Raw genomic sequence first — 21,728 nt, forward strand, 5'->3', positions numbered from 1 at the left:
TCAATCAGCGGTAAGGAGTGACTACTAAAACTACTACAACGTCTATTACTACAACTACTACTTCAACAACCACAACTACTACTACAATCTCTACTTCTACAATAACTGCTACAACTACAACCACAACTACTACTACAATCTCTACTACTACATTAACTGCTACTATGACTCTCTGGTTGATAAATTCCCTCTTTCTTATTTTCCGGCTGAGGTTAAAATTTCTTGATTTCTCTAATTCAATTATGACTATTTGTTTAGGTTAATAAGGTTAGTTTTGATTTAAGGTCCTAATTTCCTGGTTTTACTGTGGTTTAAACCAGTTGTTTCAAATACACTCAAATCAATGTTTTGAGTCAAATGATTCAATTAGAGTAACAAATTGACATGAATTTACCCCAAAAAATGAACAATATACCGAATAACACTTCTCTTAAAGAGATATACAAAACAAATTGTAAACAAGGTCACAAAACTGCAAAAATAAAGATTTAACACCCCTCAGTCCATTCAACAAACTCAGTTCAGAAAAATATACCTGAGTCCATTAGAGTTCAGGAAGAAACAGTGTTCTGTTAATATTTTCTCCAGATTACACCACGAACTACAGTATAGCGATGACTCAACTAACTTTGGCTCGACGTTCAGGATCAGCAAGGCCATAACAGGTAAGCTCTTTCACAATACTTCTCAAATTGACACTTAATTCAACTTAAAATAACTTTTATATGCTTTGTTTAGTAGTTGTATACTAAATATTTGCTCAAAATTAGATCGTTTATTTCAAATTTCTGGAGCTTTGATCACATGCGTTTCTCCGTTTCAGCTCTCTATCAGTTTCCACCGCGTCTCACAGTGGGCGGAGTCAGCATTGCTGCTCTAATTGGATATTTTTTTACTGCAGTAATTTGCATATTACTAATATGATTAATAAAGCATTTTATTTGTCTCAATTTTCTTTTATCACTATCTTTTTTTCACATAAACAGTTTAACTGGAAGGGTGCATATGCAAAAAAAAAAAAAAAATTCCTAATTTGACTAATTTGAGTCTGGGTTACAAAAGCATTTGTGAAGCCACAACACGCACAAACTTGAGGTGGATGGGCTACAACAGCAGAAGACCCCACCGGGTACCACTCATCTCCACTACAAATAGGAAAAAGAGGCTACAATTTGCACAAGCTCACCAAAATTGGACAGTTGACGACTGGAAAAATGTTGCCTGGTCTGATGAGTCTCGATTTCTGTTGAGACATTCAGATGGTAGAGTCAGAATTTGGCGTAAACAGAATGAGAACATGGATCCATCATGCCTTGTTACCACTGTGCAGGCTGGTGGTGGTGTAATGGTGTGGGGGAAGTTTTCTTGACACACTTTAGGCCCCTTAGTGCCAATTGGGCATCGTTTAAATGCCACGGCCTACCTGAGCATTGTTTCTGACCATGTCCATCCCTTTATGACCACCATGTACCCATCATCTGATGGCTACTTCCAGCAGGATAATGCACCATGTCACAAAGCTTGAATCATTTCAAATTGGTTTCTTGAACATGACAATGAGTTCACTGTACTAAAATGTCCCCCACCGTCACCAAATCTCAACCCAATAGAGCATCTTTGGGATGTGGTGGAACGGGAGCTTCGTGCCCTGGATGTGCATCCCACAAATCTCCATCAACTGCAAGATGCTATCCTATCAATATGGGCCAGCATTTCTAAAGAATGCTTTCAGCACCTTGTTGAATCAATGCCACGTAGAATTAAGGCAGTTCTGAAGGCGAAAGGGGGTCAAACACAGTATTAGTATGGTGTTCCTAATAATCCTTTAGGTGAGTGTATTAAAAGGCACAGGTAAATGAGAGATTTATTATAATGGGTTTGGTGAAGATTGTTTTAAGTTCACTTAAAGTGCCCCTATTATGGTTTTTCGAATATTCCCTTTCATGCAGTGTGTAATAAAGCTGTTAGTGAATGTAAATGTTCTGCAAAGTTGTAACTAAAAATAAAGTTATTGTCTCCCAAAAGAAAGAATCAACTAAACCGCCAATACAAAATATTCTGCTAATCAGCTGTGGGCCACTATTACCTAAAACTGTGTCTATTAATGCAGATTTTCTGTTGTTCTTACTACTAAATGAAAAAATTGCAAAAATTAGCAATTACCTTTTTTATTTTTTTATTCTGTGGCGGAAATAAGCTTTCATAGAGGTTTCAGTCTGTTTCAAACAGACTACTGTAACTACTGTCAAACTGTGGTTACTTCTGCAGTTTTACTTCTGTAGCATGTAACTACTACAAATAGTAATGTCCTCTACTGACCGCATCATTCATGAACCCTTAGACACTCAGCAGTACTGAACTAACAAATCAATGCATGACACTGCTTCTCCAGCCTTGCAAACAGCCCTTGAGCTGTTCATACATATTCTGGGATGTGTGTACTGATTTATTGTCTACAGCTCCACCTTCAACATTATAAATACGTCAAAACCGGCCTTAAAACTTCCGGAGCTCAGTAAATCTATCTGAAACTGGGCACTTGACTTTTTATCAGGCAGCCTCCAGGTGGTCAATATGGGAAACATAATCACAGGAGCACTTAAAATATGACCCACGCGGTGAGAATAACCTGACATTTAGTTATTCTCGTCTTACAGACACGTGTCTTTCCAGGTTCTAGTGTTATTTTAGCATCATCGAGATACTACAGTATTATTTTTTATTATTTTGAATTAGATCTTTACATTTTCATTTTGATTTAATTTAAAGGTTTAGTAAATTTGTTGAGTGTTTTTGTCATTTGTATACGTTTTTTTTTACGTTTTTTGTTTCAAGGTTTTTCTATGGTTTTAGATTTGGCCTCAGTTATAATAACCCTGCCAGGTTCAATACAAGTTAAGCTCAATCAGAAACACTTGTGGGATAATGTTGATATAGGCTAAATCTTCACCGGTTCCCTTTTTAGCTGCTTATCTGGAGGTACATAACCTCTGTAAAGTCAAAAAACCAGAGACCAAATGAAATTCTGTGACTTTCTTTCATAAGCATTACTCTATATGTTAATATACTGTATGACAATGAATCTTAAAACTCAGCCTTCAAAGGCAAAGATATGAAAAGAAAGAAAAAAATCAGCAGTGATTTATTCGATACTGTTATTTTTGGTGTACTTTATTTAGTTAACCGGCAACCTCTTGGAAACAAGACCTCAGAACACTTGAATGGAATGGAAAAAAAATATACAGTTTTTGCTCAGAATGAAACTTTGTTTTAATCCCTGCTGTTAATTGACTGAACTTCAGTTCTGACTTATGGTTGTGATTGTTCATATTTGTCTCTTTACTGGGTTAAGCTGTGTTTGTGTCTCGGATGTTTGGACCCCACTGTACATCCAAACCCTAAAATGAGAAGTATTTTGCATTCACATTCATTGAAATATAATAACTACTATAAAAATGCATTGTTTTTAACCTGAGTCCTAAAACTAAAAAGATGGTCATTTATTTCAGAGCACCTGCACTGCACAGAGATGCTGCCTCAGCTCTAAATAATAGCTTCTCACTATTCACCTATGAATGTGTCTCCACTTCAGCAACCACATCATCAAATTTACTGATGACACCACTATTGTTTGTTTCATCAGTGATGAATGAGGTCTGAAACAGATTTGGACGTCAGCAAAACAGAGGAAATTATTTTTGGGCAACTTGCTATTTTGGAATCCGATTACATTGGACAAAATTGTAATATGAGAGATTTTCCTTCAAAAATTAGATAAATAAAAAAAGACAAGATGTTATTTCCTCCTCATTGTGATAAACTGAGTCAGCATTGTGTCCTATAACACTTTCAGTTCTGCCTACAAATAAGGTCACACTTATTTTGCATATTGTTATGGTTTGCATATTGTTTACATAGTTTCTATGATGAAGCCCCCTTCCGACTGTTTGGGACAATTGGAAAATTGATAACACTACTATGAGCCCTGTGTCGTGCCAACAGTGAAGCATCCTGAGACCATCCATGTGTGGGGTTGCCTTTCATTCAAAGGAGTGGCTCTCTCACAATTCGGCCCAAAAACACTCCCAGCAATCAAGAATGGCATCAAAACGTCCTCCCAACAATCCAGGAGCACTTTGGTCATGACCCATGCATTTTCCAGCATGATGGGGCACCATGTCACAAGCCAAGAATCATAATGAAGTGGCTTTGAGATCATTACATTAAAATGTTGAAACTGTGGCCAGGCAACTCCCCGGGAGAGCCCATAGAAAGCCTGTCGTCAATCCTCAAAAGGCGAGTTGACAAGCAAGTCAGTGGATTGCCATCAGTCAGGATTTGTTCCAGAATCTGATATCTGATTCTGAAGAAGGAAGTCAACACTGTAGGTGTTATGAACAAGGGTCAACACTGTAATATTGACTGACTATTTGCATATATATTGAATATTATTGCAAACAAAAGCCTTTAAAATGTATGAAATGCTTTTTTTTCCAGTATACCACAGAAACTAATGTACAAATACTGAAGCAGCAAACTTTGCAAAACACCAAATTATTTTAATACTTTTGGCCACGGCTGTACTGTACCAAAAAATGTTACCCCATATTTATATATTAGGCGGCTGCATATATGGGGAAAAAAACACCTAACCCTAAAAAAATTCTAACAAAAGGTTTCGCAGCTGTTTTTTGTAGTATTAGGTGTCCTTAATAACATACTAAAAGTTTACCAAAGTTTGACCACTAGAAAGGTGTCATTTTCAAGATGGCGTCCAAGATGGGCAGGAAGCCTTTAAAATATCCTAACTCCTTCATTATTTGACCTAGCCAAGTAATCTTGGTGTCTAACCCCATGTTTTCTGGGTCTATGAATCCACTGGACTTGTCTAAATTGCACTGACATGATTACATACTTATGGAATACATGATTTTGTGAGATAACTGTAAGGTTTTATCTTTGTTTGGGGTGAACCAGAGATGTAAACGATTTAGCCTATGTCATGTAACTCCTACTCAGTACGTGTTTTTGGACACATACCCTTTTTTTGCTAAAACACAGACTTGACATTCAATGTAAAAGTGATTGCACCCAAAAGTAACTTAAATTGGAGTTGTATAACTTTGATCATAAACAACTCTGAATTAGCCCGAACAGACACCTGTGTGTGAACCCTCTAAAATGGTCACTCATTTCAATTTGAATAAGGAAATACATATGTAATACATCCTCTATAGATGTTTTTGAGTATAAAGGTGGCATTATACTAAACCTCAGGTTAGATACACCTTTGGGAGAAAGGCGTATCAGTATCGGGTCCTTCCATTTGGTCCAGCTTTGGCTCCATGGACATTCTCCAAGTGCATGGATGCAGCTCTGGCCCCCTTGAGGCTCCAGGGCATCCGTGTACTAAATTACTAGACGACTAGCTCATTCTTGCTCATTCCAGAGAGTTGGTGTTTCGTCACAGGGACGTCATTCTCCACCACCTCCGGTCTCTTGGTCTCAGGTTGAATGCTCAGAAGAATGTCTTAACTCCTTCTCAGCAGACCACTTTCCTGGGTGTCCAACTTGATTCTCTCTCGATGCAGGCCCGTCTGGCCCCTGCTCGAGTTTCCAGTCTCCATGCGTGCTTGGCCCGTTTCAGGCTCGGCCATCATGTAGCGGTGGGTATATGTCACAGGCTTCTGGGGCTCATGGCAGCAGCCTCTCCTGTGCTGCCCTTGGGTCTCCCTCATATGAGACCATTCCTGTGCTGGATGAAACTCAGGGGCATCCGCCCTTCTTGGTCTGCCTTCCGCCTGCTGAGAGTGTCGCGCAGTTGCCTTCACACTCTTTGGAGGTGGAAAGACTCCCCCTTTTTACTTCAGGGGGTCAAGATGGGTGTAGTTTGCCATTGGCAGGTTGTCACGACGGACGCCTCTTTGACTTGTTGGGGTGCGGTCTTCGAGGGCAGACCGGCGTACGATGTTTGGACAGGCGAGCTTCTCTCGTGGCACACAAATTGCCTCAAGTTGCAAGCTGTCTCTCTGGCCCTGGATCAATTTCTCCCGGCCCTGATGGACTCATGTCATTGTCAGGACGGACAACATGGCAGTGTTGTCCCATGTAAATCGCCAGGGGGGCTCTTGGTCGCGCACCCTCAACAGGCATGCACACCGCCTCCTCCTTTGGGCTCAAGACAGGTTTCTTTCGCTGAGAGCAGTTCACGTTCCAGGGGACCTGAACATCGCAGCGGACTTTCTGTCGAGACAGAAGCTCAAGTTGGGGGAATGGATGTTGCACTGCTAAACAGTGGCTCTAATTTGGAGCATGTTTGGCGAGGCGGACCTCTTTGCGTCGCAGGGCTCGACACAGTGCCCCCTATGGTTTTCCCTGTCTCAGCTCATCCGACACCTCTGTGGATAGATGCCCTCGCTCATCCGTGGCTGGAGTTGAGACTGTATGTATTCCCTCCGGTCAGGCGAATCCCTGCAGTCCTTTGCAGAGTGAGGGAGTGTGGGATCCGCCTCCTTCTGGTAGCTCTATTCTGGCCATCCCAGACGTGGTTCTCTGAACTGAGCTCCCTGGTGGAGGAGTCCCCTTGGCAGATTCCTATCAGGAGAGATCTGCTGTCTCAGCTCCAGGGCAGGAATTGGCATCCTTGACCCGAGATATGGTGTCACAGTGTCTGGTTTGTGTTCCCTGGGTGTCCACTAGAGGTCCTCTTCCCCACGGTGTCATCCACATTATGAAATGCATTCCCCACAATCCTTGTCTGTACTCATCACTGTTCATTGCACCCAGCTGTTCCCCATCATGAATGTTAGTTTCTGTGTGTATAAATTTCTGCCTGTTTAGTGTTTGTGACGGAGTCCTTGTATATGGTCACCACACTTCAGAGTTCTGTGTTCCTTGCCTATTTCTTGTTTTGTTTATTTGTATTTGGATTGCTAACATGGACTTTGAACCTTGCCTGGATGACTACGAGATGGATTACACTTTAATAAACACCTACTGCCATACTGCATTTGGATCTACCTATTTTCCTGTGTGTCCCCGTGACAGGCAGGGTATTTATACACACAGAAACTAACAATCATGATGGGGAACAGCTGGGTGCAATGAACAGTGATGAGTACAGACAAGGATTGTGGGGAATGCAGTTCATAATGTGGATGACACCGTGGGGAAGAGGACCTCTAGTGGACACCCAGGGAACACAAACCAGACACTGTGACATATGGAGGCTGTAGGCGATAAGAGGCAATCGCTAGCGACAGTGGCGTCTGGTCTTCCCGCTGATGTTTGGGAGACCATTGATAACGCTTGTGCGCCTTCTACTAGACTGCTGTATTTCTCTAAGTGCAAGGTTTTTGAGTCTTGGTGTTCGGCTCATGCAGTGGACCCTGTCAGCTGCCCGGTCGGTTCAGTGCTGGAATTCCTGCAAGATAAATTTGTGGCTGGAGTGGCTGCAACTACCTTGAGAGTTTATGTCAGCTATCGCTGCCTATCGGGAGTCAGACGAGGTCCCCTTAGGTAAACACTGTCTGGTCTCCTCGTTTAAGCGTGGAGTTAGACACTTGAGGCCTGCACATCCTATTAGTGTCCCCACCTGGGATTTATCAGTTGTTCTGGAGGGGCTATTAGAGCCTTCCTTTGAACCCTTGGAGTCAGCTCCGGAACGGATTCTTACTCTCAAGGTGGCACTTTTGTTAGCGTTGGCCTCTCTCAAACACGTGGGGGATCTGCAGGCTCTGTCTGTGAGTGAGCCTTGTATGGAGTTTGCCCCAGGTCTTGTGAAGGTGTTTCTATGGCCTAGACCTGGTTATGTCACCGAAGTTTTGTCCACGTCATTCCGCTCTCAAGTTGGTGCCACTGAGGAGGCGCCCGCGCCATCAGCCAATGAATTGGTGTGATTCTATACAGGTTCAGACAATCAGCACATGCCTTCACGTGGCAGCCCTGTTTTGACTAATTTGACAGTACCACACAGTTCTAATGAATTTATTATTTATTGGAATCAAAAGAATGGTTATGAACCACAGAAACCACCAACACTAGGCAAAACGATATGAGAAAGGAGAAATATGCAATTACTTAAGGCGAGACACGGCAGGCAAAAGCATCGGGTTTTTTTTTTTCACTGGTCAATTTTGAGATTTTGGGATATTTGTCTTCAATAACATGTCTTCTTTCAGACTTGTGGTGAAAAAGAGTCTGAAATACACATTTAGGTCTTTATTTTACTACACTTTGTCTGTTTGCGTCTGTAGATTTCTCATAAATTCAACAAAAGTTGGCGTTCTAAATCATCCCGCTGCTCCGCGATTGCTGGAGCACCCTGCACCCTGTCATCACATACACCGTCATTTTTTTCCCCATCTAATGTGTGAACACAATGAACAAATTATTTTGAACCTGGCTTTATCCAATACTCAGATTTCGTTTTTTTTATATATATATGCAAATAAGCGCATATTTAATTAGATAATGCATAATTTGCATATTTAAACATTAAATTACAGAAAACTTGTAATACTTTTTTTTTTCATCTTAATGTAGACAATCAACTGGGAAAGTTTCATGGTGATATCTGCTAGTTAAAAATTTTACCCTATTCACCTGTAGTGTCTCGCCTTAAGGGAAATTTTACTTATTTTTTTGCATAAATATGCTTGTAACCAGTTGCTTTAATATATAATTGTACTTGTAATCACTTATCTATCATGCAAATATGTTAATTAGAATATTACATGGCCGAGACATGTATCAGGCACCAGTATTCCTGGTCTAGGAGGAATACAAAGGAGTAATGGTCATTTTAAGGGTCCTGATGGCCGCCATTTTGAAAATGGGGCCTTTCTTGGAGTCAAACTTTGGTAAACTTTTAGTATGTTTTTAAGTACATCTGATACTACTGTAAACCACTGAGAAAACTTCTGTTAGAATTTTTTTGGGGTCAAGCCATATTTGCAGCTGACTATATACCCTTTCTATGAACAGGCAATCAATAGGGTGAACTGATGTGTTATGAAAGCCGTTTACACCTCTTCTTTTATTTTTAACACAACATGAATATTCAATAAGGAAACATCACCATGTAAGATAAACATTTTTATTTAACCACGATACAGGAATGTTTGTAGAGTGTCAAAATGAGTTTGAAAAAAAGAAGAGGAGAAATAACATTGTGTTGCTGCGTAGGAGACATAAATAGAAACCATTCTTCTTTCAGGCGCTGGGTGCATATTGCATGGCAAGTCTGTCAAATTCATTCTCCTGTGGAAACAATTGAGTTTACATTAAACTTAGTAGTTATTTTTCACAGTTACTTAGATAATGCTCTCACAATACATTTTTCAAAATAGAAAAACAGAACACACTAAATAACCTTACCTTAGCAAGATAATCCTTAATAAAAGGATGTGATTTGTGTGCATCTTTCAGTTGAGACAAATATCGATTTGTCACCTGTGCAGAAATACAAAGACAATATAAGTATCTGTGTTGATTTCTCAAGGGTGTAAAATGAAACTCAGATACATTGAAGACCGCAATTTAAAAAAAAAATCTTGACATGTTAACATTTACATTTATGGAGCTTACCTCAGGAGGTTTGCCCAAATGCTGTGTCAACACAATGAGGTTGATGAGTGTCTCCGGGTGGCTGCTGTCCTATAGAGGATAAAGGACAGATCATTACATTTCTCTGCAGTTAAACCTGGACCACTGACTGATCTGGACACGTTATGGTAATTATTAGCCATGATTAGCCTTTTGATTGACTACATTATCAAACCGCTAATAATGTGTTGCTATTGAATCAGAGAGCTGACTTCTAAAAATCAGTATCTTAGAAACGCTTTGAAATACTTAGAAAGTCAGTGGAAGGCATATAGTTCATCATAACATCATCACATACATAATTCACCCAATATATTGCTAAATGTACATGATTTTTCATATCAACAGAAAAATATACTTGAGTCTCCCCTGCTTCAAAGCATAGTTATTGATATGCTGAAGCCTGTCCGTACGTTCACGTGATTGGTTCAAAGTAGTTTGTGACGTAAGAAGTGTGAGGGTGTGACGTAAGAAAGACCTGCGATTTCAAACCGCACTTTTAAAGACTTTTCACTGCAGTTTTAAGGAGAAAATACACAGCAATGGTGATGAATTTGCCCATGGTTTGTCTTAAAGTATATTAAAAACACCACATAGACAAACAAAATGAAAAACTTGATTCACCACAGGGGGACTTTAAGGCCTTGTCCACACGGACACGGGTATTTTTATAACCGTGACTTTTTTTTTACGCAGTTCGGCCGTTCGTCACACGGAAACGCAGTATCAGGTCACTGAAACCGAACATTTTTGAAAACCCCTGCCAGGGTGAGGATTTTCAGAAACGCCGGTTGCAGTGTTGTCGTAAAACCGGGGTTTTTGCTTCTGATTCAGGCTTCTGATTGGCCAACGTGGCTTTACAATCGCCGCCTGCTGGTGTGGCATGCTCTTGACAGCGCGTGATAGCGTGTTTTTTGCGTTTTCATGTAGGTGGAGATTTCTTTTAAACCGAGCATGTGTAGACGGGATTTTTTTTTTAAACGCAGGAGGAAAAACTCCGGTTATAAAAATACCCGTGTCCGTGTGGACTAGGCCTAACAGTGATTGAAGTTTTTAACTGGAAATGCTTGTTTTCCCTCCATGGCATCCAATTTACAACCTTGTATAGGTCAGCATAAGAGACTAATGGGATTTATAAGAAAATGTATATTCAATAATATTATCGATGTAACTGCACTGATAGATGAGAAGACAATTTGAATTGAATTGAGCTGGATAATGACAGCAACTTTGCAACATTGACACTGTTATTGAACTGAATTGAGCTTGAATACTGACACTATTATCTTCTGTAGAGCTGCTTGACAGCTGAAAATGAATGTGTTTTATAATTGATGAAGCACTATATAAATAAATGTGACTTGACTAATGGAAAAATAAAGCAGAATTGAGTTTGTGATGTTTGGTCAGCATGAAAGTTGTCTTGAATTCAGCGAAGAAGTCAATCTGGTATCACTTTATTTTGATGGTCCACTTTAGACATTCTTCTAACTAAAAGTAATTTTGCAACTACATGTCAACTAAGGGTGTGTCCACACTTGTAGTTCGGTTCACTTGATTCATTTGGTCCTGACTCCTGACCAAAAAAGAAGGTAGTCCTGGTCCGCTTAGCGTTCATATTGGCATTTTAACACCAAACCTAAAGATACAGAACCTAAAAGCATAGGGACGTTCACAACCTAATTAACCGGCTTTTATGACGTATTGCCTATTTTGTGACGAAACTTACCGGACATCCAAAATGTATTTTGACCAGCTGAGAGCTTGTGAAGAGCTTGTGAAATGTGTAAAGGAGTCAAAACAGCGGCAGGAATCCCTCCGTCACACAAATGAAGATCTGCTGTGAGGAGACACGGTTCTGATGCCTGTACTGAACTGTGATGGGCAACAGTGACAATGATGAGAAAAAACAGGTTTGCTTGAGCATTCTGTCCTTTTTAGGGTCCCATCTTGTGACATCATGTCCTGATTGTGGTTCGTTTACATGTCTTTGGTCTGTGTTGTGTTCATATTTCATTCAAACCACACCAGAGTTGGTTTGGAAGCGGACCGAGACCCATCTTTTCAGAGGTCTCGATCCGCTTGTTTGATGCCACTAGGGTTCAGATGGCAGCGTTCACACTTATTCAAATGAACCGCACTAACAGAGCAATCGCACCAGGGTTTGTTTTAATCAAACCAAACATGGCAAGTGTAAACACACCCTGACTCTCAATAGAGTATTAGTAGACTGTCTGCTTAATATCTGCTAAGTATCTTTACAACTACATGTCAACATATTCTACTTACCCTAACCTAACAGTCTACTAATGCTCTGAGTTAGTTGACATGTAGTTGCAAAGTTACTTCTAGTTCGTAGAATGTCTAAAGTGGACCATGGAAATAAAGTCTAACCATCAATCTATACTTGTCAAATGTATTTTCGCTATGCAGACTCTCAGGACCAAAGTTAAACTTTTGTTTGCACTGGGAGACAAAACTTCCTGGCATTTGCTGTGCTGAAACCCAGGCTCTTACTTTGTCCAGAGCATCCTGTAGTACTGACTCAGCCTCATCCCACTTATTCTGAGCCATGTGACTGGCAGCCTGACCGTTCAGCAGCAGCAGTGTGGGCGAGTACTTGTCTGACATTTCCTGGAAGATGTAGAACGCATCCTGCAGTTTCTCTCCCCCCTGTTGGCAGAAGAAGGAGAAAGACATTTAATTCCCAGTCGACTAGGAAAAAACATCATTCAGCAAAACCAGCAAACACTGAATAGGCAATAAGCATGCAGAGAGATTTTAAAGAAAACAAAATCATCTCAAATGTTTCAGCTCGCTACAACAATGCATATGTCTAAATGCAAAAATGTACAGTAAATGGGTGTATTTGGATAGCATGCATGAATGTATTTATTCATGATTAAGGCTATTGAACCTCGGCAGTCAAAACAGATTGAAGACAATAAGTAATAATTTTTTTAATGAAATGAATGCACAATATTTTGTTTTAATAATATTTACTTTAATATTTTGAGGCAAAATCTTTTATGGTACTAAACCATGTTCACCTCATAATCACCTCTAAATTATGCAGCAATTGTCTACACAAAATATTAATTTATGTTTACACAAAAATATAGCAAATTTATTAAAAATCCAATGCATGCAAGACCATCTGGTGGGAAAAATAAAGAAAATCATAGATTTTAGAGATTAGATAGATAAAATCAGCTAAAATAATGCTTAAATTTCAATTTGGCAATTAGTTGACTTTACCCAAGAGTCTGCAAAATTATTTCAGAGGAAAGTTATTACATTTTGATGAAAGAAAGTTTAATGAAAAAAAATTGGCAGTCCACCAAGGAATGCCCATTAAGAAAGTCAATTATTTGAATTTCACATTGACTTGTATACTCACCATGGCAAGGTTGACCCAGGCTGTAGCAAGCTGAGTCAAAGTGGCATCTTCATCTTGGTCTTGCATCTTCTTTAGCTCCTTTCTGTGAACACAACATATCCATGAAAATAACATATTTAAAGGCATTAAAGGCACAGTATGCAAGTTTTCACCGCTAGAGGTCGCTTATTCGAAACAATATCAAAGGCATAGCTTGACGTATGAGCGTGGAATCATGGGAGTTGTCGTCTTCACCTCCACAGTCGATGGAATGCAAAATCCTGTTCATGGATGAGCTAATGTATTAAAGTTTTGCTGAATTACTACTCGTATAGGTCACTTTATTTGACGAATAAAAATTGTGGGGTAACACAGCGCTGTTTTACTTGGTCAAAACAATCATACCAAAAATATGTTTGAGTGTGTTGAATGTTATGTTATAACATTATATGTGCGTTAGATCGGTATCATATTAATAAAAGCTGGATGACTTGTGCTGCTAAATGGCATGCAATTCATTTTAAAACATTGTCTGGTGGAGAAAATGATGGATTACTGTTACTACAAATAAAGTTCTGTCTGATTATGCTACGTTAGCCACTTGACAGAATAATGTTGACTGATTTATTTTTTGGGTACAAACATGTTACTCGCAGTAAGTCAAGAAAACAAGAGATTCAAACAATAAGACTAAAAGTGTTGAGCTATTTAAAGATGATTTGTTTTCTGTCGATAAAGTTATCCAAACAGTTGCTCACCTGTCTAATAACATACATAATATTAGGGGTGGGAAAAAAAATCGATTCTTAGATGAATCGCGATTCGGGACGTGGACGATTCTGAATCGATTCACAAATGTCAAAAATCGATTTTCTAAAAAAAATAAAAAAAAAATTAAAAAAATTCTAATAACGTAACATTGAAGGAACGCAAAAGGCGGAACTCTGAAGCGGACGTGCAGTGCGCGGACAGTCTGTGGCGTGCACATCAGAGACGCGCACATAACAGACGCATGATGGCTGAGCGCCAAATCCGAACGGCACCAGAGAATGTCTTCGTTAAAAGCTAACGTATGGAACATTGGCAATTTCATTGTGATCTATTTAGTATTTTTTTTGTATGAGAGCTAATTTCTGTATTGTTTAGTTTTCACATCAATATGCTGTGTAAACCGATCTGATCTGTATGCAATATGTGCAATGCCAGTCACAAATAGTTACATTTTGACTGTAAGTTACTCTCTGCAGAATGTTCATTCACTTTCTTTGCTATTTTTGATTGTGGTATACAGCAAACATTTCAAGTCATAACTCTTTATTATTTAGTTGTGTATTAGTCAAGAGCGACTTTGTATGTTACTAATTATTCAGAATATGCATAAGTCCACAAGCATTATACGTTATGATAGCTTCTGGTACATAATTCTATATTTTTGAACGAAAACTGTTTGTGAATTTGCTACAGCAAAATGTTTTTTTGTCTGAAGGATTATATTGCTCATTGGAAATAACAAGAGGATGTTGGTTAGAAGTCTATTATTAAATGCTAGAGATTCAGAATATGCTGAAGTTTGTATTAATTTACTACAAGTACGCTGCTAGTACAGGCACACATTTATTTTCCTGTTGGTTCTCAGCAATGTTGGGACATATGCTGGCAAATGTAACCTTACAGTTGACTTGCCAAATCACTTCCATTTGTTTTATTAATACAATTAATATAGGAAGTATTGGAAGTAAGTTCGTTGTGGGTCATCATAAATACTTTGCTTTAAAAGTACCAAGTAAAAATATTTTTTCAATGTTTTTGATAAAAGGCACTTCCCTGAGAATTGAACTTAATAAAAGACACTTTAATGTCTCCGTTTGTCATTCTGTATAGCAAAGCAGATGAGAGTAGATCATGATCAGAAACCTGATTAGAAATCATTATGAAAAAAATCGAATTGTTTTGAATCGAAAATCTTTTTGAATCGAAAATCGATTTTGAATCGAATCGTGGCCTCAAGAATCGGAATCGAATCGAATCGTGAGATGGTAAAAGATTCCCACCCCTACATAATATATTAAATCATCTTCCATGGTTTCTACGGAAGTAAAACCAGATATGACTAGGGGTGTGACGGTTAGTATATAACCGTGAGACCGACGGTTATAGTTGAACACCATCATTAGAACTCTATAACCGCCAAAACCGTGTTATTAAAATATTTTTTACAAACATTTTTATCATAGAGAATGTTTAAATACTAATTAAAAACAATTGTTAACAGTCTGTGTTATTAGTGATCTATGTCGTTTCCAACTGTATTTGATTCTTTGCCAAGTACCCCCTGACCGACCGCCAATCATTTGAAACAGAAATAAAACATAAAATAAAATCTCATTATGAGATTTATTAAACAAATGAAAAACATTTGCAATAATAAACATTAGCAATAAACATTTGCAATAATAAAAAATGTATCATTACCGTGATCGTGCAGTTTAATTAGCCCTTGACTGGCCCCAAACATGTTTGATAAAAGAAACATATACAGTGTGTATATATATATATATATATATATATGATGTGTATTACATTTTAGCTCAAAAAACAATTGTAATAAAAGATAGGATCATAAGATGCGCAATATTTCGGGAGACATGGTTTTTACCACTTAATGAAGTTTTGTTTTGTAAATCATCAGACATGGTTTTTACCACTTCATTAAGTTTTGCTTTGTAGAAAGCCTTTCTTTAAAGCGAATTTCGTTTTGTACAAATTGTATTTTAATTTTAATAAACGTTTCATCAACCAATTGCATGTATTTAATAAATAAAAAAACAAATATAACAGACATTATAATAACCGTGCATTGAGGCGACGGCGCGCCGCATTCACTTGCATTGCATTGTTAAGAGCCTTTCTTTAAAGCGAATTTCGTTTTGTACAAATTGTATCTTAATTTTAATAAATGTTTCATCAACCAATTGCATGTATTTAATAAATAAAAAGCAAACATAGTAGACAATATAATAACCGCAGCATGCAGGCGCGGGCGCGCCGCATTCACTTACATTGCATTGTGAACTAGAGCGCATCTCATCGTAAATGAATGAAACTCAGCGTAGGCCTATGCCTCATACATTAGCATTAAATATCTTTGCTGCATCCTTTCTAGAACAGACAAGGGCTTTCTTGCGGCTCGCATCAGCAGAGCATTGCATCGTCCATAGACCGCAAAACAATCAGCGGATGGCGGGCGGGTGCGACTTTGAAAAAAAAACGTTGGTGCGGATGATGAGATATTAATTTTATTTGTTTAATAGGCGATCAAGTATCTAATCAGTGTCTGCTCATTTATTCAAACTAAGTTGTCCTATAACAGACGAACGTCGCAACGTTATGTTATGAACCGTCACATCTGACTCACGTCATAACCGTCATCACCAATTCTGAAACCGGCACACCCCTAGATATGACATCACTGACGCAATGATACAGGATGTTACACTGGTTAAAATTGTATATTTATTTGATAAATACATTGCTGGAAACATTTGGTATACTGTAAGTATACAAGTCAACAAAATATATAACATTGTTCTAGTGATTTTTGGATATTTTAAATTCAAAAACCTTACATATCTGTGGTTTAAAGTCAGAAGTTAGGCTATATAATATATTGTCAAATAATATTTAGCAGGTATTTTTAATAAAACATGCAAATAGCTAAGCATTCACGCGTGCGCACACATAAACCCAAAAATAAATGAATGAATAAACAATACAATAAACAATACCTTGCCATATCAACTCTGTCCAACTTCAGAAGTACCTGGACAGTCATGGCCATGCTATAAGAGAAATACAAATAGACAGTGAGCAACTTATACATTTGTAATCCCACTCATAAACTATTAATGAAATCTCTGGCCTCACCACTCCAGACTCTCTCCCTGGTGCAGGGTACGTAACGCAGCATCTGTGTTCATCTCATGCAGATAGATGGAAGCCGCCATCAGCAGGAAGGTGGTGTTGGAAACATCAACACTCTTAGCCATCTTTTTGTCCAGTTCTGCCACTATTGCATCCCTAAGAAAAGCATTGTATGGTATAGTTCACTTCATGCCTAATCATTTATGGGGATAGTTCACCAAAAAATGAATATTCTGTTATTAATTACACACACTCATGTTGCCCTAAACACGCAAGTCTTTTGTTCATCTTTGGAACTTAAATGAAGATCTTTTTATTAAATGAAATCCGAGAGATTTTTGTCTTTCACTTACAAGCCCCAGAAGGGTAGAAAAGACATAATTAAAATAATCGATGGGACTCCAGTGTTTTAACCTAATGCTGTGTACACACCAAAAGATTTTTTACATCTTATAAGATTTTCAAAATGCGATAGACCACAAACATGAAGACAAAAAATCCTAGATTTAAGCATTTTGCTCCTACAGTGTGTGGTGAGCCATTATGTGACAAAGACAGCACACCACACACAAACAGATTTTCAACCAGAGTCTCGACTGTGAACACAGGAAATCTCGCGAGACTTCAGAATAAGCATGGCGGATGATATGCAGGAAGAAATTGCGATGATAGTGTTTGGAATGATTTTCACAGAAAATTCACGTGAAAAAAAAACATTGTAGCCACCATTATATATAACCTTTTATACAGAAATATATTCATTCTTTATTGTCTTTATTTATTCTTTATTGGATTTATTGTCTCTTTAGAAAAAGTTATTTAATCCCTCTATAGAACCTCACTGAACCCTTAACACTCAGCTTCCTGCAAGTGTGTGTGTGTGAGAATGACCGTGTCTTCCATCATCTCGCTTTCTGATTGGATATTGTTTCGTTTCACATGATAATCTCCAGAACGCGCGCGTTTGTCCTCGGGGTTCCCCCCACAAATCAGGATTTCTGATCGTAAATATTAAACATGTTGAATATTTACGATTCGCGATCGGGGCGGCTCCGACGTTCTTCCAAGCAGGTTCGGACAATCTTAACACACCTCACACCAAGGGAAAATCTGATAAAATAATCTTTTGAACCATCAAGATAATCGGGACATTGCTAAGATTGTTGGAAGGGGGGAAATCGGCCCAAAATCAGCCCGATTATCTTTTGGTGTGTACCCAGCATAAAGTTTATAAAGCGATGCAAGTGCTTGGTTTACACACACAAAAAAAACTTTTTTGTTGAAATAACACTTTATTTTAAAAATATCAATCTCCAACACGCATTCACGCTAGAGCCCGACCGATAAAGGATTTTTAAGGCTGATACTGATACAAATATTTGGTGATTAAAAAATCCGATATTCCGATATATCGGCCGATATATATTTTAAAAAAAAATCCAGAAACGCGTGACAAAACATGAACAGATTTCCCTAACATTAGTTATTTGTCGTTATTTAAGAGTCCTCAGCCTTACTAAAATAATATGATAATGCAGTTTAAAAATAAACTTGTTTGTTTTATTGTCACAACAGAACAGAATATATTAAAGTTCTGATAAATATAATGTATAAAAATACAAACTTAAGATATGAAACTTAAAGTCCTTTGAACAAAAAAAAGTCAACTATTATTATCAATATTGACAGTAATAATTCAATTATGTAATAATGTGTGTGTGAAGAACTGATAAGATTGTAAATGTGTACCTTGAAATGCAATGCAAGTCGCTTTTGATAAAAGCGTCTGCCAAATGTCAATGTTATAAGCTACCTTATAATTACAATGTCAACTTGCTTATCCCTTTACCTGCACTCTTTTAATTCTATCCATCTATTCCATCAAGCTACAACAAACCATTTTCAATCATCATTTGCTGCCTGCCTTCTAAAATCTACTACTTAGTGATGCACTAAATACATTATGTGACTCGTTAATGCTGCGGCTAAACGAAGTCAGCAACGCACACATGGATTTCACACACGTGTAAAAGAAAAGCTAACTTTTATGCACAGGCTATGTTTGATACTTTTTCTCTATGTCTAAATGTTCACTCCTCGCGTGCCTAACTTACATTTTACAATGCAGAGACTGGAACTACAGATATGCTAGTTATAAACACAGTAATCATTACTTTATTTAGGCAGAATAAGTTCGTTGTGATTTCCAAGCTCATTGATGTTAGCAGTCTTCCTTGTATAGTGCCCTCTGGTGGACAAACTATGCAGCGCCAACACTCATAACATGGTTGAAGGGTGTTTCGTCCGCTTTTATTTTATTTTTTAAATATTCATTTATCGGCCATTATAAATGTCGATACCGATAGTTTGGAAAATGCCTAATATCGGCCGATAATATCGGCCCGCCGATATATCGGTCGGGCTCTAGTTCACGCCAACGTCTGCTCTCACGTCAACACAACAACCATGCATCGTGGTAAGTAAATAAAGTGGCAGGGTTTTTTTCTCGCAAACAAAGCACTTGCGTCACTTAATAAAATTGAGGTTAAACCACTGTAGTCACATGGATTACTTTAATAATGTCTTTACTACCTTTCTGGGGCTTGAAAGTTGTAGTTGCATAGGCTGTCAATGGGACAGAAAGCTCTCAGATTTTATTAAAATAATCTACCGAAGATGGACGAATGGCTTTACGCATTTGGAACAACATGAGAAAATTAATGATATAATTTTCATTTTTGGGTGAACTAGCCTAAACCTTTGATTGATAGACCAAATGGCAAACCTGTATGTATCTAGGTTTTTTGTTATATATAGCTTGAAACAATAAATAAAAATGTGATAGTTTTACTGCACAAACCTCTTGCCTACATCGGACAGGTACTCTGCAAACATCCTAACAGCCTGCATCTCCTCAGAGGCGCTGGGCTTTATTTCATCCAGAACCACACCATACTTCCTCTGAGAAGACAACACAAATCATCATTTAGTTACAACTCAAAATTAACAGCACCAAATCAAAAACATAAGTATATGTGAATATATATACACACACACACACACACATACATACATACATATATATATCGAAATATAAATGCAAATCAATCTTATTTTTAACATGGGTTGGTGTTTGACTTCGATTAGTTTATTCTCATCAACATCAAACCAACATATGTTGGCACCACATACTGTATATATATATATATATATATATATATATATAAGTTAGCATATATAGCACAACAGACTGATGCTAAACAGAACTTACCTGAGCAATATATGCTCTGTACAGGAAAATGTTCTTCTCTGCATCCTTTTCTGGCCCTGATGTCTAAAAGAAATATAAGACATTTGCACGTGGTTGGTTGTCATTTGTTAATTACAGTCTTGTTTAAATATAGAGCAACTATAATGAATTAGCCGAAGGCTAACAGACATAACGTTACTCTAGAATCTATAACGTTAAGCGTTTCAGTAAGAAATGCTTTCGTGCCATGGAGAATATTTTCAGAGCACTCACCTTTACTTTTTGGGCTTCGTTAATGCAGTGTTGATAACTGCCGATGTAAAAGGCATTTTTAACATCGAACAGCTCATCCACTTCATTCTGCTGCGACGCCATGTTTGTGAAACGTCAACTCTGTCGACGTCACTATGGCCACGTAACCAGAACAGTTTGCTTCGTTTCGCTGATGAATGTGTGTACGGTGTCCTCTTGTGGCGTCGTAAGGAATAGGCGAACAGCTATTATTCCGTCTTTTTATATAACAATCCTCCCCACAAAACATAAAATAATAATATTAAAAAAAGATTATACAAAAACATCACAAAGTGAACATACATTCAAAGTTTTAGTAGCCTAGTCTTTTTGTTACAGGGGGTAGACAAGGCTTTATATATATAGACCTTAACATCTTCTTGAAAGTGAGAAAATTTGGGGGTCACTTTCATAGTTTTACATTTATTTTGTGGATAAAGCCACCACGTGGTGCTCACTGTCAAATGACGATATTTTAAAGGATTTTGGAAAATAATGTAAAAGTGATTTTTAACCCTTTCATGCATGAATTATGATAACCTCAGTCAGGATTTTTTCCTATGTGTTTTTATTGCTCTTAGGGCATGAAAAACAAGATTTGATTTTTTATTTTTCATTTTACAAATTTTTCAAAGAGATTTTCAGATGTCCACTTGAGTGGTCTCCTGGTTTGGAGGGGGAAAACATCGAAACACAAAGGCTTGCCACTTGGTGGCAATGTATAGGATGATGCACAAGAGTCCACTGTATGTTGATGTGCAACTTTGCCATAAAAATCCATGCATTTGCAAAAAAATGCTTTTTGAATAGCTGTCCACTGTAGTGACCACTATGCGTGAAAGGGTTCATTTAGGCCTACTTTTTGTATAATATTACAATAAAACATATTCAACTTGTCCCAACCTTAAAGGGATAGTTCACCCAAAAATGTAAATTCTGTCATCATTTAGGCCTACATCATGTCGTTCCAAACCCAAAATTTCGTTCATCTTCGGAACACAAATGAAGATCTTTTTAATGAAATCTGAGAGCTTTCTGTCCATCCAGTGACAGCTACGCAACTACCAGTTTGTCACTTCAGATAGTTCATAGAGATACTAAAACTAATCCATATGAATTGAGCGGTTTAGCCTAATTTAATCTGAAGATGAATGAAAGTCTTACAGGTTTGGAACATGAGGGAGAGTAATAATGACAGAATTTTCATTTTTGGGTGAACTATCCCTTTAAATGAACTCGTAGTTGACTCTCGTCTGAATGCACTGGTTTTATTGTGTTTAT

General features: G+C 38.0%; 1 protein-coding gene across 1 annotated transcript; it reads right to left on the bottom strand.

The window, feature by feature from the left end:
• Positions 1 to 9,083: 9,083 nt before the first annotated feature.
• Positions 9,084 to 20,576, bottom strand: cope (COPI coat complex subunit epsilon). The gene is made up of 10 exons (XM_084119693.1): positions 20,430 to 20,576; positions 20,178 to 20,240; positions 19,767 to 19,867; positions 16,910 to 17,062; positions 16,771 to 16,824; positions 13,007 to 13,088; positions 12,124 to 12,279; positions 9,589 to 9,657; positions 9,379 to 9,453; positions 9,084 to 9,261 (listed from the first exon to the last, which is right to left on the bottom strand). The coding sequence occupies exons 1-10, from the start codon at positions 20,529 to 20,531 to the stop codon at positions 9,214 to 9,216; spliced, it is 903 nt and encodes a 300-aa protein (XP_083975819.1). The 5' UTR covers positions 20,532 to 20,576; the 3' UTR covers positions 9,084 to 9,213.
• Between the last annotated feature and the right edge of the window lie 1,152 nt (positions 20,577 to 21,728).

This window comes from Abramis brama, assembly GCF_963993115.1.
Source record: "Abramis brama genome assembly, chromosome: 7".
NCBI lineage: Eukaryota > Metazoa > Chordata > Actinopteri > Cypriniformes > Leuciscidae > Abramis > Abramis brama.